Source organism: Pyrus communis, chromosome 9 (genome assembly GCF_041283825.1).
Source record: "Pyrus communis isolate YQ-2024b chromosome 9, ASM4128382v1, whole genome shotgun sequence".
Lineage (NCBI taxonomy): Eukaryota > Viridiplantae > Streptophyta > Magnoliopsida > Rosales > Rosaceae > Pyrus > Pyrus communis.
Window position 1 is genome coordinate 26,128,960 of NC_142573.1, and position 13,445 is coordinate 26,142,404.

General features: G+C 37.1%; 1 protein-coding gene across 2 annotated transcripts; it reads left to right on the forward strand.

The window, feature by feature from the left end:
• The first annotated feature begins 6,967 nt into the window (after positions 1-6,967).
• On the forward strand, positions 6,968-13,222 carry LOC137741050 (uncharacterized). 2 transcript variants are annotated; one of them, XM_068480856.2, is made up of 12 exons: positions 6,968-7,436; positions 8,020-8,223; positions 8,498-8,643; positions 9,023-9,291; positions 9,723-9,820; positions 10,031-10,178; positions 10,256-10,695; positions 11,010-11,524; positions 11,636-11,696; positions 11,788-12,051; positions 12,199-12,460; positions 12,669-13,222. In XM_068480856.2, exons 1-12 carry the CDS (start codon positions 7,062-7,064, stop codon positions 12,980-12,982), a joined length of 3,096 nt encoding a protein of 1,031 aa, XP_068336957.2. In that variant the 5' UTR covers positions 6,968-7,061; the 3' UTR covers positions 12,983-13,222. The 2 variants fall into 2 exon arrangements, with proteins under 2 accessions (XP_068336957.2, XP_088556532.1); XM_088700406.1 differs by having other exon boundaries at positions 12,199-12,413.
• The last annotated feature ends 223 nt before the right edge of the window (positions 13,223-13,445 follow it).

The following is a 13,445-nucleotide window of genomic DNA, read 5'->3' on the forward strand; positions in this document are numbered from 1 at the left end:
TGGATTCAATTTGTTTAACCGTTTGATCGATAACTTATTTATGTATGTTTATTAAGAATGCGCGCTTAATTTTCATGCATGAATATGACGCTAGAATATAAGTGAGTTTCACCTAATCGTTATGAACTTATATTCACAAGTAGTGGAGGTTGCTTATAAACAATCGTGTTAAACGAATTCTTGGCATAAGTTTCATGCAATCATAGTAACGAATGCCTCGTCAACACTTATAGTTTTCATGATGCTTAATGATTCTTGCTTGTTTCTCTATTATGCAATTCATGTAGGGAACTTGTGAGGAATGCTTTGGGTTGTCGTATGCAATCATCCAATTCATTAACTTAAGGAAAACTTGACGGTTAATTTAAGCGGACCTAATTAACCCGGGGTGTTGAGAATTCATGGTTTATCGAAATGCAATTGGAAATCATTTTATTATGCAAGTGTAACATGTATGGATATGAACCCCTTAGCTAGCCATACCATCCATTCATTTCCGTCAATTTCATATTTACAATTTGTTTTCTTTACAATCTATCCATTTTAGTTTAAATTCGTCCAAAATCAATCCCCCCATATTTCGTTTAAGTCTTAGTCTTAATCTTTCTTATTTTTAGTTTTGAATTCTTCGAGTTTAGTATAGCATTTTAGTTTGTGTTTTTAAAAGCATTTTGAGTCTTTTGATTTGTTTTAGTGTTTTAAAGTTTAGTTTTACATTCTTTGAGTCTAGTTTAGTGTTTTATATTATGTTTTTACGTTTTTAAGTCAAATCCAAGTGATTAACAATCCCTCCTAATCCCCGGTCCAGAACGATCCCTACTTGCACCTATACTACAATTGATAAAAAGAGGGTTTAATTTGTGTGCGTATAAATTATCGCATCACTTGATTTTCTTCAATTCATTCAATCGGATGACCGGGAAATGAGAGGGGTGTGTGAGCAAGGACAAAGCTATTAAGGGCCTAGGGGAGGCATCCGCCCCCACTCAAATTTTTTTTTTTTAATTATAAAAATTTGTGTACTTTTGCATTCCACTTCTCAAGCCCTAATTAAACTACAAATTGCATTTCAATTCTGATGTCAGCCCTAATTAAATTAAAAATAAAAAAATAGGTAAACAATTAAAATAGTCCACCGTTTTGCATATCGGTTGTGACATCCCACATTGCCCAGGGGAGTGATCCTTATATGTATATTCTCATCCCTACCTAGCACGAGGCCTTTTGGGAGCTCACTGGCTTCGGGTTCTGTAGGAACTCCGAAGTTAAGCGAGAAGGGGGCTAGAGCAATCCCATGATGGGTGACCCACTGGGAAGTTGCTCGTGAGTTCCCAAAAACAAAACCGTGAGGGAATGGTAAGCCCAAAGCAGATAATATCATGCTACAGTGGTGGAGCGGGCTTGGGAGGTGATCCGCCCCCGGCCGGGATGTGACAATTAGTATCAGAGCCTAACCCTGGCCGCATGTGTGCCAACGAGGACGTCAGGCCCCTAAGGGGGTGGATTGTGACATCCCACATCAACCAGGAGAGTGATCCTTATATGTATATTCCCATCTCTACCTAGCACGAGCCCTTTTGGGAGCTCATTGGCTTCGGGTTCCGTAGGAACTCCGAAGTTAAGCGAGAAGGGGGCTAGAGCAATCCCATGATGGGTGACCCACTGGAAAGTTGCTCGTGAGTTCCCAAAAACAAAACCGTGAGGGCTTGGTAAGCCCAAAGCGGACAATATCGTGCTACGGTGGTGGAGCGGGCCTGGGAAGTGATCTGCCCCGGGCAGGGATGTGACATCGGTGCCCTGCTAAACATGAAAATGTGTCGAGATATATTGTAATATGTTGTCTGAAAAATTTTATAAATTAATATATAAGTGTTTTGTTCGGTAAATTTTTTAGCTTTTTAATTGTAACTTTGTTGTTTGAGGATACCTCCATTCCTACAAATTTCTGGCTTCGTCCCTGTGTGTGAGAGGTAAAAATAGGGGTGTAGATAACACCACTCTATTTTATTATCAATCATTTAAAAGAAAAAAGAAAAAACTCAACAACTCATTTTCTAAAATCGCATTTTCTCTCTTTCTTTTTTCCTTGATTACCAGTTCACCATTAAATATTAGAGTAAGAAAGTGTGTGAATAGCACCATTCATATATTATTCGAAGGTGACATGAATTAAAATTAAAGGATTGTCAACACAATCTGGGGTCAGTGTCACACACCGTTTACCTAAAAATTGCGCAAGCCACCATCGATGAATCTTGTCCGTTGCTTAATTAATTAGCATATATAATATATTTATGCGCGTGGTTATGAAGTAAGCAAATATTGACACCGTTTCATATAATATTAATTCTCAGTAAAGAACTTGCAAAAACTTTTGATTACGTCTTTCATTGCGTGATGCTATTTTGAGGTAGTTTTCATGACTATTATTTTGGGGTTATGCAGTGATATCCTCCTGAAATTGCCTTTTAGTCTGATTTTACTCTTTAAATTAGATTTGCCTCACTTTTTTTCTTTAAAGCTGTCAAAATTGAGTCATTTCATCTTCGCCAATTTTGTTAGGGATGTTAAATGAAAGAGCAATCTGGACATTTCATACCATGTTAGCAGACACGAGCTATTGTGGTTGACGAGATATAAAATTTTCATTGCCGTGAACCTCTAAATTTGTCAAATATCTGCTAGCGTGAACATAAAAAGAGTGAAATGACTCGATTTTGACAATTTCAAGAAGTAAAGTGAGATTAAAAACTGTTTTAGGAGGCAAATCAATTAATAAACGAATATTTAAGCATCTCTAGGTTTTTCATTAATTTGTAGTTTTCTCATAACTGTATTAATTGTTTCTATTCGTTTATTTTATGCATAATGTGGGAGCTTCTGTCCACCCTTGATACCAAATTCAAGAATAACTGATTATGCATTATTTAATCACATGGTGACGAGGAGAACATTTATATATGTAAATTTATGATATATCAACTTGGTTTTCATCAATAATAAATGAGAAAATTTGTGTGCGCAATGTCTAGTTGCAGCATACCATTCTCTGTATTTAGTTAGTCAACATTTGATATGCATAAACAATAAGAATTTATGAGTTTATCTCACATCATTTAGGGTAGTTTATTGCTAATTCAAAGGTCGTTCGTTGACAATCTCTATAAAATACAAAAATATTAGTAACGGAAGCTGTTACAAGTTAATATGTTAGTATTGGATGAGACATTTCTCATGTTCTAAACTATTGATTAGGTGATAATTATGATAATTTTTTGTTTAAAAACTAGTGACAAGATTGTTCTTTAATCTAATACACCCTTAATCATATTGTAATGGAGATCAACAAAAGATCAAAGAGGTGTTCTTAAGTTATCATGAAAGGGCACATAATTACAATTTCTTACTCATTTTTTGTCAGAAATCTACACATTTGATGACGCACGTGCGGAGCATTAGACTTTGATTCCCTTTTTGTTTATCACATTGAAGAAAATTAAACTAATCCTAATCACGCTCTTTTCGTACCTCTCCACTTGAACAAACCCTAATTGAGTAAGACTTCTGTTATTGTTAATCTACTTATATTTCAAATTTATCTTGCTAACTCTTTCTCGTTTTTTGTTTTTTGTTTTTTGACAAACCTATGAACCGAAATTCATATACATGGTACTAGTGGACCATGAAAATAAAATAAGGCATGCCGTCAAGAGTTAATTACATATATATGGCCACGCTTGCTGAAGAGATAGGTTGTGACCAATTAAAATAGACTTATGTCTAGTCCGCTGTCTGTTGTGTCAAAATATGAGACGAACATAATTATATATGATAAGTTATGAATCTACAATAGAGTGGGTTATCTAACATATTTTTACACATGAGTTACAAATTTTGTCTTACAAATTTATGCCAATCTAATCATATCTTTAAAGTCCAATCCCATCAGTAAACCAAACGAGCCAGGGTTTTATGGTTGCAAAACAGATGTAGCAGACCCCTCTCTTTGCCACTCGTTCTATTAGAGGCTAACCTTACCCTTGTCACCATTAAAACGTAAGGCAACCATAAGGTCAACTAATCAAATTTTGGCTAAGATTAGAAGTACGACCCGCTCAATGCCTCAAATAATCGGTCCGTATTTTTTGAAATTAGGAGTTGTCTCAATCATTTTCTTGTTGTTTACCATTAATACAAAGTAGATATTAACAATTAGATAGGTGATTTTGGCAGTTCAATTTCCTAGATACACACACATATACATCTTTTCAACGTTCCACTCAAATTGCAGTTGCAGGTACAATAACGACGATATATTTACAGCCATATCGTCGACATCGATCACATCTTGACAACTGCAACTTTGTAATAGCAATGGTATCAACAAAAAAAATTAGATAAATCTAAAATTATTAAGACAATCATTGTAGTGAATACAATGAACGAATACGGTTCTACAAAAAAATTCTAAACTCTTAATCTGATGGTCATATGATTTCAGATTTGAGTGATTTTTGGTAGACGTGATCTTTGAGAGAAAACCTAGAAGATAGACGATTTAGATCGTTGAAATACAATACAAAGGGATTGCCACACAAAAATATTTGTTAAACATTGTATGAAAAATTTATGTCACGAATCCGTCACACACACACATATATATATATATATTCACACACATATGTTTATGGTCCATTTCGCTTTCATGCAAAACTTTTTATATTTGCTCAAAGCATAAAGGAATCACATTGTGCCCTAAGCTAAAGTATTTTATCGTGCATTTTGGCGTAGTTGATGGATTACAAAGCTGACCTCGACAGACCTAGGCCTAGGCCTTGTTGTTGTGCACTAGCAGTGGCAATGGCAAGTAGCCACACAAAGTTTTTGGCGGATGGCGGGACAATGTCACTTGGAGACTGCACCTGCTGGCCTCCTAGTTGTTGTGTTCCGCTTTATTGGCCTATGGGAATTGGCATCTGGTGCCAAATTTGGCAGGCTTTGAATTTGTGTATATATCTTGTAAAACATACTTGCTGACATTGGTGGGTTGTTGATAGTTACAAGAAGGCTCATTGGCTGGTTACCATTTCCTATACAAGTCTATCCATCAATCTGCAATAATATTCTATGCATGCATGGAACATATTCTTACTCAAATAATGTCATGTATTTGCTACCATATCCATTCAATCTATATACCATAATTTTCCTTTTGAAGCCAAACATCTTATTTTCAACTTACTAGGATGCTCCTAATCTTCAAGATATGTATGTTTGGGTAATTGGGTTCCTAACAAAGTGGGGCAATACCTTAGTGATGATAGCTCGTTTTTCTCTATATTCTTTGATCACATGATGAGTATATTACTTATGAAAGAGTGTTATTTACAGTTGCTAGCTCCATCGCTTGTTCGGTCACTTGTTCGTTTGAATGACGGTGTTATGTATTTTAGCTTACAATCAAGTGAAACTCAATTTTTGTGTAATAATTAAAATGGGTTTATGGTTTACAATCCAAAACCTTACAACTGTAAATGTCAACATTAAAAAATCAGAGTAATTAGAAAGAAAGAAAAATGATTAAAACCACATAAGAAAAACCTCAAACAACAAAAAAGAGCTACACATACCAAAATAAATCACTCAAATAATGTCATGTATTTTCCACTATATCCATTCAATCTATATACCAAGATTTCCCTTTTGAAGCAAAACATCTTAGAAACAACGGTACAAACTTACTAGGATTCTCCTAATCTTCAAGATATGTAGGTTTGGGTAAATTGGGTTCCGAACAAAGTGGGGCAATACCTTGGTGATGATAGCTCCTTTTTGTCTATATTCTTGATCACATGATGAATATATTACTAATGAAAGAGTGTTATTTACAATTACTAGCTCCATCGCTCGTTCGGTCACTTGTTCATTTAAATGACGATATTATGCATTTTAGCTTATAATCAAGCGAGACTCAATTTTTGAATAATAATTAGAATGGGTTTATGGTTTACAGCCCAAAACCTTACAACTGTTTAAACGTAAACATTATTAAAAACAGAGTATATAAAAGAGAATGTGGGCTCTAGAAAAAACAACTAAAAAGAGTTACACTTACCAAAATAAATCACTCAACATTCAACAACTACATAATCGTTAGAAATACAATCCATAAGCCATGATTAGTTCATACCAAAGAAGAGACCTCGGACTCACAAGCTATGACGTGCAATCTGATGCTTAACTTGGTGAATTTAGTTCACAACCTGATTCTGCACCAACTAACCATGGTGCGTCAGGTCCAAAAACTAATTGCAATATTGTGTCTATAAACTTTCCCCGTAATAAAAACTTCTATATGAGAACACTTGTTTGATCGTGTTCAGTATCAAATGTTTATTAGCTACCTACCCAGTGCGGGTAGGGTGTGCTCTATAGGTCTAGTACCAAACTCAACGGCCTCATACAATCAATCAATTTAATACCTCACTTAGTTACAAGTTCGAGCTACCAAGCTTTGCGTTTAATCGCATTTAGTGAATTCACTCTCTATTGAGCACTTACATACTTGATGCCTTTGCAGTACTGACTTGAGACCATCACTTTCTCAAACTGGAAGACATAATATATCTTGATCCTTACGAATCATCAATGCTCAATTGACTATCCTAATATTAGGAATATTTAAGATATGAGTACGAGTAATGTTCTAAAATTTGTTAGGTGTTACTCAGGAGGAGGAGATGAATCTAGAGCCGAGACAAATTTTTTATTTTAATGTTCTCTAAGCCCATATATAAAATAGGGCTCCTTCTATTGGGATTTGAGTTGAATCTGAAGGCATTGGACGATTGGGTTTCAGCCTTCAACAACTAATAACTTGGGCATGGGCTTGGGCTTGGGCTTGGTATTGTCTTGACTTTTCCGTTCTCTTTCAAATAAACAGAGGCTCCCGCTCGAATTCAAAAAGAGCAATCTTTCTTTGAGTGACGTGCCAAATAATCGTCAGATCCATTTCATTTCCTCAGAGGCTGAGACCGACCGACTCGCAGTCACAGAGAGCCATGGCGGAACCGACGGAGGAAGACGAGAAGCCCTTGATGCTCAAAATCGCTCAAATCTTCGACGACGCTCGGACTTCCAACGCCAGCCACAACCGCAAGCTCAAGGAGCTCTCCGCCCTCCGCTCAAAAACGTCGTCCTCCTCCCTCTTCTTCTCTGCATTCTGCAAAACTCTACTTCCCCTCTTCTCCTTCCAGAGGCGTACTGCCTCGGCCGAACGCATAGTCCGGTTCATCTCCGCCTTTGCAACCGCCCGAGACTCCGGCAATGTCTCCCAATCCGACGCTTTCTTGAAGGACTTCCTCAGGTTCCTTTTACCGGCGTCCTACGCCGCCAACAAGACTTCGAGGTCCCGAGCCTGCCAGATTGTTTCTGAGGTAGTGTTTTTAGTTTGGTTACTGAATTTGGGAAATTGAGAGGCAATTGGGATTTAAGGTTTTAGGGCTTTGTTACTTTTGGGATTTGAATGTCTATGATTTTGAAGATGGGTATAATTTCGAAGGTCATGAGATTTGAAGAAGGTATTAATCTTGGTTTGTGATAGATTTAGGGTTTAGGGATGCTTTATATGTAACTCATGAATTATTTCTCCAAAAGCTGCCGAACAGTTTTCAAATTGATGAACTTTCATCTGAAGGTAGCATAAATTGTTAGAGCTATTTGCGTCATGGTTTTATTAGAGCTATTTTCTTCGAGGTTTTAATTTTGAGCTAATAGCACCTTAAAATTGAGTTAAGTAACATTTGATGTATCTACTTTAAGATATTACACTGAACTTATATGGTGATAATTTATTAGCGTCACTCATTCTTGGCAGGGGCTTCACTGTAATACTGTTGAACTCCCCCCGATTTTTCGTGTTCTCTGATTTTAAGTTCATAGATTGTGTGAATTTCATACTTTGCAACATTTTTCTCTTGCCTGTGGCTTGACAATTGACATAATTTTTTGTTCTTGCAGATCATCGTGCAATTACCAGATGATGCAGAAGTGAGCAGTGATCTCTGGGACGAAGTAATAGATTGTATGAAGTTGTGTGCGGGGGACAAGGTCCCTGTAATCCGTACATGTGCAGTTAGAGCTCTTTCACGTTTTGCAAGTGATTGCGAGAACAGCGATATCCTTGATTTATTTCTTGAGATGCTTCCTGTAGAACAAACTGTGGTGAGTGCCTCTCTTTTATTATATGCACACAATTCGATAAACACTAATCTCTATGTTAAACAAAGTATGCTACCTACAGAGGCCTTATCAACATCATTTCCATATAATACACTTGTGTCTTGTCCAGAAACCTTTCAGCATATTATAGGTATACTCAAAAGTTTGTTTACTCTTTTCAATGTTATAGCTTGCAATAGTACTATTCACCAAAGGAAATACTATGACTCAAATATTTGCACAAATCTGTTGGTATCTGACTTTGGCATTTTTGCAGGAGGTTCGGAAGGCAATAGTGTTATCTTTGCCTCCTTCAAATGCAACTGCACAAGCAATCATTGGTTGTACATTAGATGTCAGTGAATCAGTGCGCAAAGCAGCATACCATGTTCTAGCTAGTAAATTTCCTCTTCAAAGTCTGAGGTAAGTTATGGTGCAATTCCAATTTTGCCCCCTTTGATCTCCTGCAGCAGTACTACAACATCTGATGAAAATCCAAGGGGTGGTCACAAAAATTTGTTAATGTAGAATTAAACAGATTTGAATTTTAAAATGAAGGGGCATAAAACTTGCAAAGTGGGAGAATCTTTTGACTTAACATTATTTGTTTGATGATAATATTTGGGTCATTTTTTCTGTAAACCGTGGTGTTTACCAGTGTCTCATCATATGTGAGCTACTAGTTTTATATATAGTAAACCTCCTCAGCTGTTATTGTTAGCTGGCATATTCTTAAAGTACATTAATTTTTGGGGTGTTGTCTTTTGTTTTATTTTCTCACTTTCTTTTTCTGCTTTTGTAGTATCAAGCATAGAACATTAATTCTTCAGAGGGGACTTGCTGATCGTTCTGTTGCTGTTTCAAATGAGTGTCTTAAGTTAATGAAAGATGAATGGTTAAATAATTGCTGCAAAGGAGACCCTTTAGAGCTACTCAAGTATCTTGATGTTGAGACCTATGAATTGGTTGGGGAGTCTGTGGCTTGTGCACTGTTAAAAGCTGGTTTGATTAAATTACACGATGGTGAAAGTATTCGGCACTACATATCATCTACGAATGAGAGAATTGAAGGTGTGATAGTATTCTGAACCTCTTTTTTATTACTTGCATGTGTGCATTGCATTTTATTTTATTTTCCAAATCCAACTTGTTGGAACAAACTTGACCATATATTTGGGATAGTTCATAGAAACTCAAGGTCTGGCAGTTTACAATGAAGAGAAAACATGCACACGCATGACTGGAAAAATGTATATTTGGGTAGACTTCTTCAAAAGTACAACCGAATAAATCGAATTAAAGAACTTAACATCTTTTGAACATGTCATCATGACTAGATTCAGTTCGCATGAGGATCATACATTTAGATATGATCCCACTTGTTTGACCATCCTGATGGCAATTCAATATGCTACTCTCCGATATGGAACTCTCTATGTGTATGTGTATTAAAGTGTGTATATTAGTCTGTCTCATTGCTCATGCTTCCAATTCGTAATTAGGTGATTCAACACGTTGCACTCCAAGCATTCAACTAATGGAAGCGGAGGTTGCTCTTTATTGGAGGATGATATGTAGGCACCTGCAGATGGAAGCACAAGTACGTTTATACCGATTTACTTTGTAACTGTCGAAAGGCATATGAAAATTTGAGAGATAGTGGCCAGTGGGTGCGGAAAAGGCAAAATATGTAAACCATGTCTGGAACGCTATAACAGGGCATCTATTCCAATGGTATATTGTTCTTAAGTTACATATACTGAACAAATTTGCACCTCATTTTTAAAGCTCAGAAATTGTGGTTGAACAGGCAAAAGGCTCTGATGCTGCTTCTACAACGGGCACTGAAGCAACAGTATATGCAGCGGAAGCTTCAGACACCAGTGACCTTCTTGAGAAAATTCTGCCAGCAACAATTTCTGATTATATAGATTTAGTCAAAGCTCACATTGATGCTGGTGAGTGTAAGTTTCATTTGGTTAAGAACATTGAATTATATCCAACTATAAAACCTAACTTTATATTTCTTAATCAGGACCAAATTATCGCTTTGCATGTCGGCAGCTACTATTGCTTGGTGCAATGCTTGATTTTTCCGATGTTACAAACAGGAAGGTTGCTAGTACGTTTGTGCTGGAATTGCTGAATAAGCCTTTTGACCATGAAGTTGATGAGTATGGAAACATGGTTGTTATTGGAGATGGAATAAATCTTGGTGGTGATAGAGATTGGGCTGAAGCTGTGTTTGGATTAGCAAGCAAGGTGCATGCTGCTAGTGGTGAGTTTGAAGAAGTTGTTCTTGGCGTTGTAGAGGAACTTGCTCGTCCTTGCAGGGAAAGAACAGCGGATTTTCTGCAGTGGATGCACTGCCTTGCTGTTTTCGGCCTTTGCCTGGAGAAGGCAAGGTCATATCATTGGATTCAAGGGAAAGCTATTGAGCCTACTGAACTACTGCAATCTTTATTGCTTCCAGCGGTAATAACTTATTTCATGTATTTACTTTAAATTTAGAAAAACTTGGGAACGAGTGTCAGTGCTTTGATTTGCCTAACCTCTAACTTAAGAGATAGCATAGGGGGATAATTATTAAAATGTAATATATTTCATCTTTTTACTGTAAAGCGATTTTAAGGTAAATGAAAGGTGCTTAATAATTGGTGCACTCAACATTTTTTTCCATGTATGATAAGGTTTCTTTATACATTTCTAATTGTCCACACAACATTGTAAAACACCTCTCTTTTTTTATTTTTGAGGAGTTTACAACTTTTCTTGATTGTGACTTGCAGGCAAAACATTCTCACTTGGAAGTCCAAAGGATTGCAGCCAGGTGTCTTGGGCTTTTTGGATTGTTAGATAAAAAGCCAAGCCAGGAACTAGTAAAGCAGTTAAAGCTTTCATTTATTAAGGGACCAGCTCCAATTAGCATAGTTGCTTGCAAGGCATTATTTGATCTTGGAATGTGGCATAATCCTCAGGAAGTTGATAGGGTGACAGGCCTGGACATTTCGACACAAGTTCAAGAGTATGATATAACTTCTAGTCCTTTAAACCTTTCTGATACAGATGGGATATCGAACATTAAATTGCTTGATCTTTTGTACGCTGGAATTATGAAAGATGATTGGGACAATTCTCTAGCAAGTGATGAAAATGAATCTGTTCATTCCGCTCTTGGTGAGGGGTTTGCAAAAATTCTTCTTCTAAGTGAGAACTACCAAGGCATGCCTGCTTCTTTACATCCTTTGCTTTTATCGAAGCTCATTACCCTGTACTTCAGCAACGAATCTAAAAACTTGCAGAGGTAGTGTTTGTGCCTTATTTATTTCTGTATCCTTTTTTACAAGTGAAATCATCCCAACTCAAATTTGGAGAAAACCAACTTATTCCAATTTAATACAAAACCTTTCACCAGGTTGAAACAGTGCTTATCCGTGTTCTTTGAGAATTACCCTTCCCTCGCAGCTAATCACAAGGCAAGTAGTGCTTATTTGTCTAACATGAGGTGCCTCTAGTATATCAATAGATGATGCCAGTAGCCTGAAATCTTGTGGTTATTTGATGCAGAAGTGTATAGCCAAGGCTTTCATTCCAGTCATGCGTTCTATGTGGCCGGGTATCAATGGCACTGCTGGAGGTTCTGCTTCCGTGGTTTCTAATATGCGTAAGCGTGCAGTCCAAGTATCACATTTTATGCTGCACATCATGCAGGCTCCCTTATATAAAAATAGAGCAGAGGAACAAAGTGATACCGGGGAACTTCCAGAAGTGATAGAAGAACCTCCACTGGAGTGTGGTGAGGAGGGGCTTGCCATACGCATAGCTGCAGAGGTAACTGTAGTATTAAATTACTAAATGGTTATTTGTTAAGTCGGGCCACAGCTATAAGTTAATATTTCAACTTGCAAGAGATTGGTCTTTATGCCATACTCTGAAGCTGTGATTATGATCTTAGTTATGGATACCTTCTTTATGTAGGTTGCTACTTTCCGTTCAAAGAAGACACCTGCAGAGAAGGCATATGTGTCAGCATTATGCAGAGTACTTGTCATGCTCCATTTCCGGTTATCAGAGCAAGAGGCAATCCAGTTAATGAGGAGGCTTTTAATTCGTGTGGTAGAATCTGCATCAGCAGAGAAGGATCTTCTCAAAGAGTTAAGGCAAATGGCTGACCATCTCAAGGCACAAGATAGGTATCCAGATCAGGAAATGTCGAAAGATCAAGCTAATCTTATATTTGGTAAAATCCTTAACATGCTATTAGGACTACCATCGAAAGGATTTATTCATTCATTAAATTGATTTGCCTTACTAGGGGTTGTTTCACTGACAAATTACCTATGGGACTGCAATCATTTTAAGTAGTTTTCGTGTATGTTTGCTGTATGTGAGATCGTTTATGATTACAATCTCTCATTCTTCTGCTTATATATATATATATTGTGCAGGTAAGTTAGAACTAGGCTTCAACTTGGATTTCAATGTTTCTGTTGAAATGCCGCAGACCCCAGCTCCTCGCTCCACTAAGCCAACCCGTTCTAGAAAACGAGTGACACTTGAAGAGTCATCTTCCGATGATGAAGATAGCTCACCCACCTCCGTTGTCGCTAATAATCTTGGCAGAATAAGCGCTCGCTCACAGAGAGCAAGCAAGACCGCAGCACTATCGAAGATGACTGCTAATGAAACCTTGAAGATCGACGAAGATGATGAAGAGGAAGAAGGCTCGGAGGTTACATCTGATGAAGATGGATCTGATTAGTTACTTAATTCAACGGGTTTGCATGTTATATTTCTCCACTAATGCAATGATAATTGCTTGAAGAATGTATTTTGTATAGTTATGAGCATGGGAGTTCTAAGATTCGCGTTACTTAGGTTGTTTAACGATTCACAATGTAATATATAGGCTGGTCATGAATTTTTATTATGATTTGTGTCGAAATCCCGGCCTTGTTTCGTATGGATGATTAGACTGGAATGGACAAATTACTATTTTCAACATGTGATTAAAGGAATAAATGAAAAATAATTATGGCCAACTTGAAGTTAGGAAATGGATTACTCGAAAAGAAAACTTAGTACGATTTGAAGGGAGAAGAATTCATGTATAATCTCCTTGTGATTACTTGAAAAAAATTATGTCACATCCCAACCCGGGCTTCACCACATCCCGGGCCCGACTTTGTCGTAGCATGATATTGTTCGCTTTGGGCCCTGACCAC